General features: G+C 34.9%; 2 protein-coding genes across 4 annotated transcripts; both read right to left on the bottom strand.

Annotated features, from left to right (window-relative positions):
* Positions 1-1963: 1963 nt before the first annotated feature.
* Positions 1964-4867, bottom strand: LOC130648027 (uncharacterized). The gene is made up of 4 exons (XM_057454049.1): positions 4057-4867; positions 3597-3832; positions 3457-3521; positions 1964-2830 (listed from the first exon to the last, which is right to left on the bottom strand). The coding sequence occupies exons 1-4, from the start codon at positions 4289-4291 to the stop codon at positions 2236-2238; spliced, it is 1131 nt and encodes a 376-aa protein (XP_057310032.1). The 5' UTR covers positions 4292-4867; the 3' UTR covers positions 1964-2235.
* Positions 4868-5293: 426 nt separating this feature from the next.
* LOC130648005 (tRNA dimethylallyltransferase-like) lies at positions 5294-17779 on the bottom strand. Of its 3 annotated transcripts, XM_057454027.1 has the most exons (5): positions 15299-17777; positions 8583-8715; positions 7058-7492; positions 6365-6583; positions 5294-6294 (listed from the first exon to the last, which is right to left on the bottom strand). In XM_057454027.1, exons 3-5 carry the CDS (start codon positions 7446-7448, stop codon positions 5642-5644), a joined length of 1263 nt encoding a protein of 420 aa, XP_057310010.1. In that variant the 5' UTR covers positions 7449-7492; positions 8583-8715; positions 15299-17777; the 3' UTR covers positions 5294-5641. The 3 variants fall into 3 exon arrangements, with proteins under 3 accessions (XP_057310010.1, XP_057310024.1, XP_057310017.1); XM_057454041.1 differs by lacking the exon at positions 8583-8715 and having other exon boundaries at positions 15299-17779; XM_057454034.1 differs by lacking the exon at positions 15299-17777 and having other exon boundaries at positions 8583-9011.
* Between the last annotated feature and the right edge of the window lie 1662 nt (positions 17780-19441).

Raw genomic sequence — 19441 nt, forward strand, 5'->3', positions numbered from 1 at the left:
TCTCTTATTCGATAAGCTCTCGTTTTTGATACAAATTTAAGGTCCCGAGAAGGAGTTTTGCTCCTTTATTCGATTTCTACAGTGCAAAAAGGTTTTTATACGGTTTTGAATTTCGAACGAATTTCAGGCTTCGAATTTTCGTACGTTCGATTTCTAAAAGTTTTCAAAACAAACGGGTGAGGCGATGCAAACAGTTGATAAAAAATGGCGACTGCATCGGTGAAATGAACGTTGAAAACAAAAGCCTCGTTTATTATTTGCATTTTGCTCTCTCATTCGACATTTACCCCTTACTACACGAATTAGAGAGACTTCCCACTACTCGATAAGCTCTCTAATTCGATTAACTCCCCTTGAATATCGAATTAGAGAGCGTTAACTGCAAGAGCAATGACCAGCCTGGTTAGAATTTTAATATTCATATAAAAAACTTGTACAGGCACAAAAGTAAACAAAAGTGGGCATGTTCATAACGATTGAATTTTATAAATAAATTTTTGATCCGTCTTCGATGGCCTGGGGACGTGGTCGCCTAGTTTACAAAAAAAACGGCCTCTAAACTACTAAATCATTTTTGTTTTCACAATACGCAGCCCAACAACAAATATTTGTCACCAATAATTGCACAAACACAGCTTTAACAAGTGTTCTTGTCGCATCAAAGAAAAAATTCTCTTTGCATTGCGTTTCGACCCACACTACAGAAAATCAACATGGTGCAAAAAATAATTTTAAAATTTCTTTGTATCGGGTAATTGAAATTATTCGGGAGCAGTTCTTGTCTTTGCGTTAGCTGCTTTCCTATCTTAAGGGTTTAAGGTTACTGTAAAGGAAAAAACTCACTTGATGAGTAGTCTGAGAAAAACCCTTATAATTTATCAATACTTTTATGGAACTAAAAACGAACACAACTCTTTAACGACGTTTCGGCCGTACGACGCCCATTTTCAAGTATAGCTATTTACAATTGACAAATTCAACACTATATACAAAATATCGTACGATATACTTTTATATTTATTTTTTTATTTTATTTTTTTGTTTCTGAATGTTTGATGAAAGACTTTTTTGATGGTGTTATTTTCGTGAGATGTTAATTTTCCAAAAAGAAAATATAATGAATTAAACACACACCTTTTTTTTGAAATTATTTGTAATTATATATAATCATTCAAAAAATGCATATTATTTTCTTTCTATCGACATAATTCTCTAATCAGTAATTTATACAAAAAAATCCGGGAACCTTTTGTGCATAATTTATTCAGCTTTCCAGTACCGAAATTTTCAATGAGCCAATAGAAAGCTTTCGGAAAAAGAGACCACAAACGTAAAGGCATGTATGCAAAAATTTACCAATGAGATATTTGTTTTTAAAGATTTTCGTAGGTGTTATGAAAATGTGTGAACTGAGTATGCAGAAAGAAGATGGAAGTGTGAAAAGGCTTTTTCCAGAAAAAAGGGATGTTCCAAATATTTTTATGGAATATAAAATATGTCATTCGAAAGAGAATTTTTTTTTTCTATATGTCATGAATTTTTTGCAAAAAACCTAAAAAAAAATTGGTTTCCTTTACAGTAACCTTAAATTTACAAAGATTTTTGAGGGATTTGTCAAATAAGTTTTCTTCAAGTAGCATTGTGTTATTATAACGTATGTGAGGGGGGAGGGGCTGGCGGTGGGGGCGTTGTATGCCAAAAACAAAGGGGAATGATGATGCAATCTCCCCTACTAACTCGAGAGTATTTAAATTCTCTTTTGGATTTATATGAATTCATTCAAGTTATAACTGATATACATAAAATTGATTTTCATAAGGGTGTTGTGATGTAGCGTGCTCTGGTGAAAGCGTTTTCTGACCATAATTTTTCATGGCTTTGGTTGTCAGCGTTTTTCTTTGTACAATAAAAATATCCCGATTCGTAGTAAGGATTTACCCCACAAACAAAAATCAAGAAGAAATTCAGACATACTAAACAGTAAACAATATAGTATAAAATCCGCAATCGGTAAATAAATTACACATATTTTTAAATTACAAATATTTGCAAATATCCCAAAAAAAAATTCTGAAGCGTGTATACATTGTAAAATTTATTTATGCGCCTGCGCATGTGTAGCAAATTCGATATTGCCGTTATGGAGAAGTAATTGATTGGACGGTTGATTCACTTGATACAGTCCAATATTTTGTTGACTCTGTAATTTAATATACAATTTCGTTCTTGTTTCAATTACAACAAATTTAAATCTGAACCCTTCGTTAAAGTCCATTCTCGTTCGCTTGTCTTAACTCGCAACTCATTCTGGGTAATCTTCACCACGCTGTTACTAGGTATCTCAAGTGTAATGTCATAGAAAGTCATTTTTTTATATCCTCTGCGGGGGACCGATTTTGCAAGATTTCGAGGAGACGTCGGGATGTCATAAAAATTGGAATCCAGCATTTCTGTTGATTCTGCAATTTTTAGAAAAGGGGAAGAATATCGACGAAGATTTTCGTTTTCGAGTATCTCTTTTTTTTTCGTTGCAATGTCTGTTCCGGAAAAACGTCGCTCTTCTCCTCTGCTCTTGAGCATCGCCTTATTAACTACAAGTTCATCCATACGCTCGTATAAATTCCCGTTTTCAGACCACGAAGAAGAGTCATCTGCGTCTGTTATTAACGAGTGAATCCTTTCTAAACGAGGCTCCCTCTCCATATTTTCGTCCTCATTAGATGATTTTGAAGCATTTGTAATGGATGATATTCCGGAATCACGATTTTTATTTCCAACACTGTGAAAATCTCTCCAGCACGAACTTTCGGATGTCCGATGCATGTTTAATCTAAAAGGTAGCGATTAAATTCCCGCCAAAAATTTTTTTTCTGTCTGTCACGCAAAATGGCAGCTTAGCTGCGGAGGTAGCGAGACGCACGCAATGCGGTACAAAAAGGACGGGCGAACCCGTGGGTTTTTCCACGGGCTAACAACTAGTCATTTATTAATTATTACTAAATTCTTGCGAGAATAAATGATGATGACTTTTATGGACAAACTGTGAAACCTCTCACCATGGACACTTTTCTCTGAAACAGACAAAATAACTGTCAAACTCTCATAACTAGACCTCCATGCAGCGGACACAGCGGATATTGTCTTGTCTTTTTATATTTTTAACTTAGGTTCTTGAAACAAAATAAGCTAATTTTTTAAAAAAAAACTTTATGTACTGGACACTTCTTTTTAGAGAACATTTTTGTTAGGTGTCCGCCATGAGAGGTGTACAACTCGGGTAAAAATAGAAAACGCAAATATCATTTTAGCTGTTATATTTTCGAACCCAAAAAAGGATAAAAGTATGTTCAATGTGCGGAATGTAAACAAGTAAACATGTTTTGTGAAAATGTTTACTCTCTTTGTGTAACATCATGTTCACATCAGAGGTTGTGATGACGTAATTGTCTCGCTTACCTTTCACATGACGAACAACTCCGTGTCTCATCATCGTCCAAAACGTCCAACAGTGAGGCGTAGATCTAAAAATAAAAATTGAAGAGAAAGAGAAAATAATTTTTTTGTATCGATTACCTCAACTTTGATATTACATTTACCGGTTCCTCCTCGTTTTGTTCTGTTTCTGTGATCGGAAGTATCATTCCAAACTCACTATCCAGTTGTAGTAAATAAGTTAGCGAATCATACCAAAGTTTTTTTTGTGTCTCAGAATACGCACATAAATAATACTGTCTTGTTTTAGTATAGATAGCCAACACATGTGGGTATTGAGCAGGAAAAAATGGATGTTCCCGCATGTATACCGCATCATCCTTCGAGATTGCGATTGTTCCTAACAAAACAAAAATGATTACTCAGGCTGTCACTATTTCAGACAGAAAAGTACGACGCTAGAACTGAAAGGAAAAGATGTATAACTTTTTAGCTATATAACGAAAACAATGCACCAAAGCCAACTGTCGAATTAATACTAACGAGTTAATATTGGTAAGTTAACACTTAAAAATTAGCGTAAGGTTGTTGCAAAGACAAGAAAAAAGAACTTAAAGAACTCACGCAGAGGTTTCTTCCCTTTGTCGCGGTCAGTTTTGTGCTCCCAGTACACCAAAAATAATTCTCCGCGTATATTCTGTTGACTCTTTTTGACTAAGTTATTCAACTTGTCATGGGTCAAACGCACTAACGCAAAATAGCGCCTGTGCCACGACTTGAGTTGATCGAACTTTTCTGGAGGCGGCGATTTGACGAAGAAGTCTTCAAGTACGACACAACTGATATCATCCAACCTCATGTTGCACTGGCGTGCGTTCGACTGTGTTGTTTGTGGATGTCCACGCGTATTTATTCATGTCAGCAATAACATGATTTAACAACACTGTCATCTGATTGTGTGTCTTTCTTTCAGAATTAAAACATCTGCCACGAAGAGCTATAAATAAGCTTGAACCATTACGTAAGAAAAGAAATTGGTTTCGAATACTAAATAGCCTTAGGTAAAAAAAAACTGCTTACAATAGTAAATAATCGAAGCAGGTCATAAGCAACCATATCAAAATGCATACCCTTCGTTTTACGGAACACGTGGTTGATTTGTTAGCGGTGGTGATTAACCGACGGAGAACTTACTTAAATGCGTCCCAGTTTGAGTTTTTTTTCTCTCTCAGCATGTTTTTATAAAGAACGGGTTGGTGATGTCAAAAATGTGTTAGGACATATTTCTGACATTGTATTAATATTGACAAAATGGAAAAATTGAAAAATTAAACAAAAAATGTTGTAACAATAATGCATATTTGACACCATAAAAAAACGCTCTCCACATGAGAGGCGATAATGCAATCAATCATTCCGCGTTTTGTTGGATCAAATATCAAGATCACGCCAACAAAAATTAACGCAAATTTATTGAAACAACAAGTATGGTGTTTTGAAATGTTTTTTTTTACATCGAAATAAATAACCAATGAAACAGAACTCTCGTGTTTCATTTTTTTCCTGTTAATTTTGCGAAATGACTCACAAATCGAGAAGTGAACGCTAAACATTAATGTAACGTTTATAATTTTACTCTGCCTAAACATCGAAACATTAAAAATTAGTATCGTCAAGCCCTGAAATCAAAAGTAGACTGACTTTCGCAACTCTGAACCGCGTGGGAGGCAAATCAGTTAAAAATACTCTCTATTATCCAAAACATGTCGCGCTGTGCGAAATAATGTCAAAAGGCTAAAAACTGCGACTTTTCACAGTACAGATAAATAATGCAGGGAGTATATAAATAAATAGATATTAATTGGATTGATATCTGAATATTTTCATAAATATTTTAGTGCCATCTTCTCACCAGCGCGTATTCAATAAATAGGGCGTTGGCAGCAGATAGATCGCGAAATATTTTGAATTTGTATTAGTATCAACTATTAAATGCAAGGCGAGTTATTTAAATATCTGCCATGTTAGAATTAAATTTGACACAGTGAAAGTTTTTTGCGTTCAAAACTTTCATTGAATCCGGTACAACGAAGACATCTTAGGTCGCTATTTCATTTCAGTGTATATTGTGTTGAAACGTCCTCTGTCATTAAATATGTAAACAACGTTAACGTTAAATACATCCAGTGATTCGATGATAAAATAAATTTCAAGATGGCAGAACTTCTTTTAACTGTTTTTTTATAAAATATTTGTGCCGCTTCGAAGAAACATGCTCCTTCCAACTCGCCTCTCCCATTATCGTCCTTCCGCTACACGTTTCACAAATAAACTTTCTTTTCGCATTCAGGTTCACACTTCGTTTTTCTACTGGCGCTACAGGGATTTCAGAGTTTGCAAGAAATGCACGAGTAACATCGACAGCTTTTTGCAGAACGTCAGCCTTCCACGTGTCCAGGTTCGTGGCGTCCAACTCGTATATGTCAGGAGTGGTTTCGCCATGTCGAGATAAGAAACGGTTTTGTATCCAAGTTCTTTGTTTTTTAGAATATTTTATAGTGACACGCTTGAGCGCACTTAAACCTTCTCTTAAATGTGCTTCTTTCTTTTCTTTATCGTCGCATGTAAAATAATCATGAAATTCTTTAAATCCTATAGCTTGAAACAACCCTTCTTGATATAACGTGCTATCTGTACCTAGCGTCTCTTTGGATTTTTTGTAGTTCTCGTAAAATTTTGTAACTTCTTCATCGAGTCCTTTAGACAGCATGCTATCGACTCGCTCTGATATTCTCTTATCCAGCTCGCCTTGGTCACAAGTTAGCCAAAAGATGAGAGCTTTGGAAAAGCGGAGCGGACCACCTGAAAATTCAAGAGCGTAATAAATATTTCGAAACTGTGATTGGGCCGTACTATGTATACGACGTCTTACCTAACGGACTTGCACCAGGTTGCTGTCTCTGTTCTTTCAACAACTCGGAATGTTTTTTTCCAGTAGTACGAAACACTTGCAAACTTCTTGCTATTTTTCGCGTGTCATTTGGATGCAGCTCCGCAGCCCGTTCGGGATCGACAAAGATGAGTTGTTCAAACGTATCGCCGTCTATTTTTGCTCGTTTATTCGATCCTAACTCTTTTCGAGTCTGAAGCACTATGAAAAAAAATCGAAATAATATTCTAGTGTAGTGAGGCATTAAATTAAATAAACACAGAATTTAGTGCAGCGCTAACATGACTGCACTGCACTTGCAACTTTGAGGCTAAATAACATGTAAACGGGTGGTAACGCCAATTAACAATGAGACCACAATTGAGCGTTTCGGAACAGGTTAACAAATTTCTGATTTTTTTTGTATATACACTTATGACATCATCAAAATGTATCTCCGTATAATTTTACCTCCCCTAATAATGCGGATTTTTCCAACTGGTCCACTGACCTAATGACCACCACAGCGTCTTAAAAAAGCCTCGTCAACAGTTCTTTTTTATTAAAAGACATATCTAAAACATATCTTGCACAGGTAAGGTACATTTGAAAGAAAAAAATAAAATGTTCTTAGCTCGTTCTTTTTGCTTACCCACTTACTCCCGTATCTGGGATAGGGTTTGTTCTTTTACTTACTATCAGGCGAGCTGGTATCATCCATTAGGAAATTCCACAATAAAGCTTCTATGTAATAATTGGTCCCACCCACAACCACAGGAAGTTTGTGAGCACAAAACAACTGCTGGATAATATCAAGTGCAGCGCAACGAAACTCACTGACAGAGTATTCTGCAGGTGGTGTTATAACGTCAAGAAGGTGGTGTGTCACTTCAGCTCGCTCTTCTACGCTTACTTTGTTAGTAATAATCTCCAATCCCTTGTAAACTTGCATCGAGTCTGCACTAATTATCTCACCATTTAACCTCTTGGCAAGTTCAATACCAAGCTTCGATTTTCCAGTGGCTGTACTACCAAGGATAAATATGATAGGTGAAGCGAACATATTTCTCATTGTCTGTACACTCATGTTGCTTTTTTACAGGTGTCACGTGACGCATCGATGTTTATGCACTAACATAATAAAAGAAAATAATTAACGAATATACATTGCAGAAATGTTGTCCCTACTTCAACTTGAATATATATTAGAGAAATGTTGTCCCTACTTCAACTTGAATATACATTGCAGAAATGTTGTCCCCTACTTCAACTTGAATATATATTGCAGAAATGTTGTCCCCTACTTCAACTTGAATATATATTGCAGAAATGTTGTCCCTACTTCAACTTGGATATATATTGCAGAAATGTTGTCCCTACTTCAACTTGAATATATATTGCAGAAATGTTGTCCCTACTTCAACTTGAATATATATTGCAGAAATGTTGTCCCCTACTTCAACTTGAATATACATTGCAGAAATGTTGTCCCTACTTCAACTTGAATATATATTGCAGAAATGTTGTCCCTACTTCAACTTGATTATATATTGCAGAAATGCTGTCCCTACTTCAACTTGAATATGTATATTGCAGAAATGTTGTTCCTACTTCAACTTGAATATATATTGCAGAAATGTTGTCCTCTACTTCAACTTGAATATATATTGCAAAAATGTTGTCTCTACTTCAACTTGAATATATATTGCAGAAATGTTGTCTCTACTTCAACTTGAATATATATTGCAGAAATGTTGTCCCTACTTCAACTTGAATATATATTGCAGAAATGTTGTCTCTACTTCAACTTGAATATATATTGCAGAAATGTTGTCCCTACTTCAACTTGAATATGTATATTGCAGAAATATTGTCCCTACTTCAACTTGAATATATATTGCAGAAATGTTGTCCCCTACTTCAACTTGAATATATATTGCAGAAATATTGTCCCTACTTCAACTTGAATATGTATATTGCAGAAATGTTGTCCTCTACTTCAACTTGAATATGTATATTGCAGAAATGTTGTTCCTACTTCAACTTGAATATATATTGCAGAAATGTTGTTCCTACTTCAACTTGAATATATATTGCAGAAATGTTGTCCCTATTTCAACTTGAATATATATTGCAGAAATGTTGTCCCCTACTTCAAATTGAATATATTTAAGACAAATGAAGCTCAGCAAGAAAGGCATCCTCATAAAAAAGGGCTCACCTGAGTATACCAATCGATACAATATATGACGAGAATAAAAACTGGAAGTAGGGGACCAAACACAATAACAGAAACCCACAAAGGAACTGGTAATAAGTCTTGGATTTTTTGTACTATGCTATCTTTCATGACACTAAAATATATTAAAGGATATCAGTTTCACATCCTTAACACTGCTTTCCAGCCAACATAATTCCAATTGTAAAGATCTCAGGTTGGGATTTCAAGTTAAAAACAATAGGTCAATTGTTCATAAAAATGGATAAAAAAAGACACATGCATCAACATTTACAACAAATAAACTTTAGCCTAGAATCCAACAGCTTAGATAGATCATGTCACAAAGCATAGGCCATACAAAAGAAGTGTCTTAATAAATATGACTGATCTCCACACAGTTGCACTCTGAAAGCATTCACTACTGTGGCACGAGACCCACAACCCACCACAGAAAGTCATGGACGCAGCAAATACTAGATGCCAATTTTCACATCCAGACCAGAAACTTACTCTTGAACAGATACATTAAGGATGGAAACCAGAGGATAAGGACAACAATTTTTTGATAACCTCTGCTCCAATGCACGTGGAAACAAATAAAAGAATATTACAAGCCTATGGAAAAAATAGCTCTCAAGAATTTTCAATACAGATGACTGACCCTTTATGACATTTTGCAATGAAATTTAAAGAAAGACTGTCAGTTCACAACACAGCTGAAGATACAGCCATCAGTGACCAAATAATTATTGGGAGAAACCATTGTAGGAAACATGGACAATACATTTAACTACCAGCACAAGGAGAACTTCAAGGGAACCCAGGGTATAAAATGATGTTGGACTTATATTATAGAACTTAAAAAGTTAGCTCAAAAGTCTTCTTAAATTTTTTAAAAAGTTCTTTTCATTCTCAACATATTCACATTTAAAGAAACTCAGATTTAATTATGCTGCATGAATTATGATGTCATATTTCAGTAATAGCAAATTTGGACATTTCCTTTCATCAGTAAATTCAGACCTGTTAAGCGGTGTGATTTCAAACTTTATCAATGCATAGATATTATGACGGTTAATTGATGAACATAATTTTTTTTTGCCAAAATGACACTCGTTTAATTTTTTGCTGACAAACTCGTAATTTGGGATCTGCATGTTGGCTTGCAATCAAATTTTGTGAGTAAACATATATGCTCAAGTCATTTTTATTTCCTCAGTGTGAAGGATATAACACCTCTGAAAAGGATCTTTCCAGAAAAGAGGGATGTTCCAAATATTTTCATGGAATATAAATATGTCATTCGAAAGGGAATTTTTTTTGCTATATATAAGTCATGAATTTTTGGTAAAAATCTTGTTTCCTTTTTCTTTAAAATATGCAGCATTTTAAAATACACACTAACTGTAAATCATACACACAACAGCATGATACTTAAAAATAATAAAAATAATAAAAATAATAAATAATTAGGAGAAAGAAGTTTCTCTACAGAATTATTAACTTAGAAATAAAGTTGCTTTTATGTTTGAAAATGCGCTTATATAAAAAACCTCTTAGATCGTTTTTATAATTACTAAAATTTTATATAATTATAATTTTTTTAAAACTTTTCTAAAACTAAAAAAGTTTTCAATGAAAAAGTATTTTAAGTGGTTTTATATTTTTAATTGAAGGTAATTTTATTCACAACATTGTTGCATACAGCTGACCGATCTTATTAGCTCAAAACATTTTATCACACCCACTTTCATTGTCGTAAAATATTTTTCTTTATTATTTGGGCTGTCGTAGATATTATACGTTACCCGAGAATGATGATGATGCAGGGTGGCCACAGAATTTGGTAAAAGAAATTCCATGACTTTTCCATGACTTTTCCCTGACTTTTCCATGACCAAAACCGTTAAGAAAAATTAAACCCCTAAATTAATCAATTATCAAACAAACCATAAATTTCATTATTTAGAGAACAACTTTGCTGAAAGTACTTTTTTCTATGATGAAAAACAACAAAATCGAACATATATATTCATACAGAATATTCATATAATTCATATAAAATCAGAACTTTAGAAAAAAATAGACTAGAAAAACAACAAATATCAACTAATATCCTATATAGAGTGTGAGCATTGACGTTACTTTTCTTTCTTAACTAACTAAAAAGTCCATGTTCTCAGATTCCTCAGCTTTGTAGCAGAGTTTTTCAATATCCCTGTTCAGTGCATTGATGGATGAGATTAATCTTTTCTTATAGTTTTTAACATTGTTGATTTCGTCTGTTATTGATTTTCTTTTGTTTGATTTCTTGTCTTCGTTGACTTTTCTTTTTTGGTCTTCCAGATGTGTTCCGTATCTTTGTCTGGCAGCTTTACAACTTGAACAACAGACCATTACTCAATTAATACTCATCCAAATCCACACTGGATGATTGTAGGTGGTCATATACAACTCTTTGGCTAACAATAGATTTCTCTTGAAGATTCTCAATCAACAGTTCTTTATTGATACTAAATCCCCGTTCAACAGCAGATTGACTGTGTGATAATGTGAAGATCACTTTACAGATAGCCCATAACGCTTTTTGATCTTTGAAATACGGCCTTAGGAATTCATCCACTCTTGATTTGCTGAAATCAAATTGCACAAACTCTTCCTTAGTAGGTGCGTCGAGCAATGATAAGAATTTCTCAAGCTCTTCTTTTGCCGAATCTGCCACAGAAGGCAACACATGATCAACCTGATGAAGCTTTTCAACCAGAGATATAAACTGACTTGTAGCTTTCTGTTGGTTCTGTACCATATTGACTGGTGATAATGAGGAGAAGCATCGAACGATAAGATACTTCAAGGGACTTTTCTCTTGTAGCTTCAATATCAGATTAGTTAGAAAAGCCACACAATCTTTTCGGAACTGATGTTTTGCCCCATCTGTTATCTCTCTTGACCGCAAGATAGCCTTTACAGCTGTGCCTGTGTTCACCATGTCAACTAGCAATCGATTCTGAACCTCCTCAACATCAATGTTAATAAGTTTACGAGGAGTATTCGCTTCAGTCATAACCTCCTTACGAAAAAAAAGGTTCATGATTTCTCTAGTCAATCCCTCAAGCACATCACTCAAGAAAGGAACCATTGGATTATCTGATTGGAAAGCAACCAAGTAACATTTCAGGGTCGTTGCAATATTCTTGAAAAAGGTAAACTTTGCGACCATAAGTTTGTCCTTATAAGCAGCCAATAGAACATCATATGATTTGCACTTTGGCTGTTTGCTTTTGCTGAGACTCCCCCAATAAGACATAACTTTGACAACATTGTCCCACAATTCAATTGCTCTTGCTGCTACGTCCTCGTCCTCAATCCATCTTGTGGCGCAAAATCTGTGAATTAAATCAAATATTACCAAATTGTTGTTGTTGTTGTTGAGATTAAAAGTTCGCGCACCTTCCAGTTTGTCTTGGGACCATCCATAGATAGCTGAATCATGTTTTTAAAGCATAACTCCGCCAACGAGTCCTTCAATTCAGTGACAAGATTTTCTGCGTTTGGTCATTTTATAAATCTTGAATCTAGATACCTTGTACTGACTACATTCTCAGATTCGTTCCAAAAACGTATTTGAATGTCCATTTGGTCATCTTGGACTACACTATTTAAAGATTCATCAAAAGACACAACAAAATGAGATGATGCTTTTATCGAGTTCAAAAGTTCTTGCTTGAAATAAGGAGCTAAGCCAAAGTTAATGAGATATGTGCACTTCGTTTTACCAAGTTTAAAATCTTTGGCAATGTCACTGTCGTTGAACATTACTTGGGACTTGACAACGTTCAAAGCCCAGAGGATCTCGGAGCAAAGCACGTTGCTTGATACAATGAAAGACTCGATTGTTTCCCTTGGCTCAGCTTCTTTAGGAGCTTTAAGGTAATGGCAAGGTGATCTTTACTTTCTAAGAACAAATATATTCCTGTCCCATGCTACAAGCTAGAACTATGCTAGGACTCCCTTCCTTAGAAGAAACATTGATTGAAAACGATTTTACCGCACAGATTACATCAATACAAGTTATCATTGCTTGTAAACTAAGCAGTCACATGACATAATGTATAATAAAACAAATTTATAATATAATAAAACCAAACACAACTATGTTATATTGCAACAAAGCTTGACAATGAAACTGTTCAAAAAAATTGAAATTAAGTTTTCTTGAAATTTATGCTACAAAATATAAACTGCAAAAATATTTAGCCAGTCAAAAACTTAGGTTGTCAAGGAAAAAAAGTTCCATGACTTTTCCATGACTTTTTCATGAAAATCCTGTTTTCCATGACTCTTTCCAGACCAAATAAAATTCCATGACTTTTCCATGATTTCCAGAAATTCCATGACTTGTGGCCACCCTGTGATGATGATGATAAACGGGAATCATGACACCTAACATTATGGACAGGCACAATCAACGATACTGTCACGTTCACAAATTTTTTAGCATCGTGAACATTGCGATCTAATCTGAATTACATTAATTACATTACATGGTGATCTTATGACATTACTACCCTGAGTTGTGAATTAAATATAAAAAACATAAGCAGTTAGGAAAATAGATCAAGAAACAAATATAAACTTATTTACAATAAAAGAATGTTGTTTGTTTAAAAAAGGTTTAAATAAAAATATAAATCAAACAACTTTTCAGCCCTTAATATAATCGTCATTGGTTCAACCATTGGTCGATAAGTTTTAAGATTTGTTTAATCATGGATAATCCACCATTAAATTCGACAATTGTAGAAGTCGCTATTTATTCTACTCCCAATGCTCAAAACTAAAAACCTACACGCTTGAAGATCTTGGCTTTAAAATTGATAAAACCGAAAAGAATATCTGGAATCTGGATCAATGAATTGCTGACCAAAAGTATATAAATCATTATTCAAAAACACATGATGCTTGTTTTGCAAAAGGGAATAAATATTGTTGCACCAAGAATGGTTTCATCCATGTTCGTAAAGATGAAGGTGCCGTACTTATGAAATTTGTTTGCTTTTTTCAACCCTTCAGAAGATTTGCACTTGTGATCTTTTTTAACTCTTTTTTAACTTTTTTAATCTCTCCAATGACAGAAACAGAAAATACAATCTGTAAGCAATGTGATTATATAGTGGATCATAACCGTAACAGCATCTGTTGTGATGTGTGCAACACTTGGTTACATTTACGGTGCTCTAAAATTTCATTAACTACTTTCAAGAAAGTTTTTGTGGCCTTATCAGCTACCTGGTATTGTAAATTCTGTGCAAGTGAGGCTCTGCCATACACACTGATTGACAATAAAACTCAAATCATTCAGAATGGGTTATTTATTAGAAAATGCGAAAATATGAGAAGAAATTTACTAAAATTAAAACCTTTGAATGAAATTGACCTAGGCCAAAACAAAAGTCAGGCTAATGTTCACTCTCCAAAATCAGAAGCGTTAAAAATAGAATATTCTTTTTGATAGTATTGAAACTTCAGGGACGCAAATTAATTGTGGTTACTATGATTCTGATGAGTTCACAAAGCTTGGTAAACATGTATCAAAAAATAACTACTCAATCCTATACTCCAACATATCCTCCCTTACTTGTAATTTAGAAAACCTTAATACTCTTCTCAATCTAGTAATTTGATGAAATTTCACTTACAGAAACTTGGGACCAGAAATCTTGCAACAACAACTTCTCCCCGGATGGTTATCATAATTTCTTTAACCAAACAGGTAGTACAATGAAAAGTGGCAGTGGGCTTTTTGTATCAAACCACCTCTCTGTTATACCCAGAAAAGATCTTGCCTCCCATTCTTATAACAAATGAGTTTGAATGTAAGTGGGTTGAAGTAATTCACAAAACAAAACCAAATAGTGTTATTGCTTCGATCTATCAACATCTTAGCAAGAATGATACTGCTTTCTTAACTTATCTCGAAAACACCCTTAGTATACTTAGAAAAAAAAATTCTATTTCTCACTGGAGATTTCAATTACAACCTCTTTAAATTTCAATAAAGACCTTGAAACTTCTACCTTTTTAAATAATTTGTTAAGTCATAACCCTTAGCCACATGTTAATAATACTAAACCATCATTGTTTAACATTATATACATTGATGGAATTCAGTTTTCCTCTGTGAGTGGGAATTTTACATGCAAAATCTCTGACCACCTACCTAATCTTTTAATTATGGAAGGAAAATACAAAACTAAAACTAAATCTACTAGAGCGTCAGGATATGCACAAATATATAATGCATATCCTGACGCTCAGGATATGCATTATAGGCGTCTTTGTGCCCTGAGCGTCAGGTGCATGAGACGGATGAGATGCACTGAGTGTCAGACGCATTGACATGTCCTGAGTGTCAGGCACATGTTAGTTATGGTGTTTTACTCCACACCCTGAGCGTCAGGTGAATGAGAGATGTCGCGAGCGTCAGGGTCTTCATCATGCCCTGAGCATCAGGCGCATGTCTCTTATTCACATGATGACTACACTAGAGATGCCCTGAGCCTCAGGTGCATCGACATGTCCTGAGCGTCAGGCACATGCTAGTTACTGGTGCTCTTATTCTACAATGTTTCTACAATGACTTGTATCAACACATTACTTGCCTAAACAGCTGACGAAGGAGGCCCAACACACCCATCAATTAAATTAAAGACTACCTATAGACTCTTTGTTTCTATCTCTGGACTAAAATTTGTTTGGTTGTGTTGTGCTGTGTCCCCCCATAACAGTTGTGATGCAGTTGTCTTTGTTGCAATGGAGACATCCATGATATTTTGATTTCGATTCGATTCCATTGCACAACGGTGATAAATCGAATTGGTATCTCACATCCACCATTCATAGGCGTGTTGATGACATAAAACAAAGAAAAAATAGGTGAAGAAAATCAATATATAAGGGTGGGAGGGTGGGTAACTGTAAGCTGTATGGTACATCTGAAGAACTTGTGCAGTGTGGGCGTTGGGTTCTTATATGCAACCATTAATAATCAAGACCTGGGTGGAGGGTCTTTTTAAGAGACAAAAGAGGAGTCCTCCACCATACCTTAGTTTAAAGGAGAATTGTGGAAGTCCCATGAAATGCCACATAGTGATGGTGTCACTTTAAAAAAAACACTCAGTCCGGTCTGTGAACGGTTGGCGCTAGGAATGACATCCAGCTGTAAAACAATGCCAGAACTCTTTATTAATGGCCGTAAGAACAGTTGATCAGACAAACTGCGTAAACGGGGCTGGAACTCTAAGGAGTGAAGGTGTCACTCAGGGTAGGACAGATGTCAGGGGTGAGCATCGTCAGACTGTTACCTAGCTATCACATCACAAGGTATAGATAACACTAGGTTGAGGATAACTAGTGTAAATGTTGGTACTCTGAGAGGTACTGTGGACTCAGTGAGGAAGATAAAGATCAGTCACATTAAAGTTTGGAGACACTGAACTTGTCATGGTGACTTTAATGGTATTGTTGGGAAGTCATCTCAAGGTTATAGAGGTGTGCATGGAGACTATGGATTTGGGAGCAGAAATAAGGATTGCTTGAGTTTGGAATGGCAACGGACATGGTGGTTTGCAACACATCATTCAGTAAGAGACAGAGTAGGCTGATAACATATGAGTCAGGTGGCTGTAAGACACAGATAGATTACTGCCTTGTTAAAAAGTCAGACAAGAAAGTGGTGAAGGACGTGAAAGTTATATCGGGGGAAAGTGTGTTTCCCAGCATAGGTTGCTGGTTTGTGATATTATCTTGAAGAGTGTTAAAGAAGCCAAGGGAAAGTACAGGCCCCATCGTAAAGTCTGGAAGCTGGAGGAAGAGATTGTAGCAAGAAATTTATTGCAAAAGTTCAGCAGTTAGCCCACAATGGTCAGTGTGATAGTGACAATGTTGAAAGTACTTAGAGTACTTGGAAGAATTGTCTTCTAGAAGCTTCTGATGATACCTGTGGGTGGACGAAAGGACCAGCTAGACATAGACAGACCTGGTGGTGGAATAATGAGGTTGACCAGTGTATAAAGGAAAAGAGGAAACTTTGGAAAGAGTGGAAGTCAGGTGGTAGTAAAAATATTTACTTAGAAGCTAAGCATTGTGGTCGTACGGCAGTGTATAAGGCAAAATCAGAAGCAGAGAGAAACAGATTTGCAGAATATATTAAGAAGGGAAGACTAGCACAATGAGGGATTCAAGATAGCAAAGCAAATGAAGAAGACTAATCAAGATGTTGTAGGTGAGAAGTGTATCTATATAATAATACGGAGCTTCTGTCTGTGAATTTTGCGAAGTGGATAAAATTTCTTTGATAAAGTCTATAAAACATCGCCTATAAATTTGTTCTGTAAATTAGCAAACTTTGACGTTAAAGCAATATTGACGTCAAAGGAAAGTATATTAAGATTAGTGAAGCCAATGCATTGCACTTTTAAAATTAAGGCTTAATAACTTGGAAACGGGTGGAAATAACTGACGTCATCTCCTGCGTGGGTAACTAGGGACTACCTGGGACCAAGTTGGGTAAGTTTTCCAAACCTGGGTCACCAAATCCGTTTCGGAATGGACGGGTAAATGACGTCATAAAAAAACCTTTAAACCCTAATATCTCTGCATCCGTTTGTCTTAAGTACACGATCCTATACATTTTCTTGATCAGCGTTTTAAGATCTATACGATGAATAGGTACACAAATTTATTGAAAATAAATTTTTGGGTTTGACAGGCCACTGCTGACGTCTACAAAATTTTTAACACCTTACAGTACAGTCCAGATGTAAGCGTACGCCTAAGCTCAAGTTTCACACCTTTTTCTTGGAGGCGGTAGTTGTTTGTCTTTTGTTCTTATTAATTATCTTGCGAGTCTTGTAAGTCATTAACTTGCGCATAATAAACAAAAGATTATTGAAGAAAAAATAGCTTATTATAACTGCGCGTAACTATTGTTAAATAGTGTTAACATAACTATTCCCAATAGCATATTGCATATGTTATCAACTCTATCAATGTGACACGAAGAGCCATTGTTTAATAATTTCATTAAAGAAAAGTTATGCGTGGAAACTAAATAAACTAGCGAGAAGGCATTGTTGGTTGCGCAGGTTAAATAAAGCTTTTAAGCGATAGAAATTATTATATTATAACAAAGATTGAAACTTTAATTTTGATAGAAAAGCTTTTTTAGAACGCATTTTAAAAGTTTAAAAACGAAAAAAGGCGATAGAAATGTTTCTTAGATCACATTTTAAAAGTTTAAAAACGAAAAACGGCGATATAAATGTTTTTTTAGATCGCATTTTAAAAGTTTAAAAACCAAAAACGGCAATAGAAATGTTTTTTTAGATCGCATTTTAAAAGTTTAAAAACGGATAGCGGCGTTAGAAATGTTTTTTAGATCGCATTTTAAAGTTTAAAAACGAAAACCGACGATAGAAAATGTTTTTTTAGATTGCATTTTAAAAGTTTAAAAACGAAGAGCAGCGATAGAAATGATTTTTTAGAAAGTTAAAGAACGAAGAACGGCAATAGGAAAGCTTCGTTAGATAGTTTTTTAAGTATTTAAAATGTTATCAACTCTATCAATGTGACACGGCGAGCCATTGTTTGATAGTTTTATAAAATAAAAGATTTGCGCGAAAACTAAATAGACAGCGAGATGCATTGTTTAAATCTTTTAAGAGATAGAGCTGTTGCACGCTAGAAAAAACAAAGACAATGTTTTTAACAATAAAATGTAGCGTGATACTATAAAACGTCATAAGTTATATTTTTAGATTTTTTCTTTCTTCGGTATTAAAATTTAATTTGTTTTCGAAATCTTATCGCGAAGGGAAAAGTCTCGGACGTAGGGTTTTTCCGTTTGCGTTGCTAAACTTTGCTTTTTATAAAAAAACTTTTAAAAGTTTTGCATGTTAAAAAATATGTTTCGACGATCAAGAAATATTACTAAAAGTTTTAAAAGCATTAGTTTTTTTTAAATATTTAGATCATTGGATTTGTTGTTTTTTAAAAGAGCTTGTGTTTTTTAAATAAATCGAGATTAAAATCGCGTTACTATAATTAGTTTCGTTGTTAAAAAAAATAAAAATTCAATGGCCTTCGCGTTTAATTTATTCTCGCACAGAGTATTGTTTTTAAACAATGTTTCTTGCTACGCTTTTGTTTTTAACACGAAGCAATTATTTTTGCGCAATTTGAAAGGAACTCGCTATCCTATTGTTTTTTTAATGAAAGCAATTATTTTTGCAAGTTGAGCGTACGCGTACGCTTACATCTGGACTGTACTGTATATCTCCTTAGGCTTTTGTCGAATACATATGATCCTATACATTATTGTGATCAGCGTTTTAACCTTTACACGTTATAGGCAACAAATAAACTAAACTTGGCCAATTTTTTTTGTACCTGCACTGTTGACGTCAGCAAAAAATCTAAAACAACCTATTTTTCCATTGTCCTTCTGCCTGAGTGGATTTTTCCACGGGCTTTATCGACTAGTACGTAATAATGAAGGTGTTTTGGCTAGCACAGAGGAGGGGAAAAGGGTAGCTTGAAAGAATTATTATCAGAGGTTGCTTAACACTAAGTTTGATTGGGATGAGGATAATTTGTCTGATGATGATGTTGTAGAAGGGCCAGCTATGCAGATCAAGACAGAATGGGTAGTGGAGGCTATTAGGAAATTGAAGATTGGCAAGGCTGCAGGAGTATCAGGTATTGTTGCAGAGATGGTAAAAGCATCTGGATATGGCTTGCTAATCAAATTATAAAGGATGGTGCTATTCCGAGTGAGTGGCAGTCGAGTGTAATAGTGA

The sequence above is a fragment of the Hydractinia symbiolongicarpus genome, chromosome 1 (assembly GCF_029227915.1).
Source record: "Hydractinia symbiolongicarpus strain clone_291-10 chromosome 1, HSymV2.1, whole genome shotgun sequence".
In the NCBI taxonomy this organism is placed as follows: domain Eukaryota; kingdom Metazoa; phylum Cnidaria; class Hydrozoa; order Anthoathecata; family Hydractiniidae; genus Hydractinia; species Hydractinia symbiolongicarpus.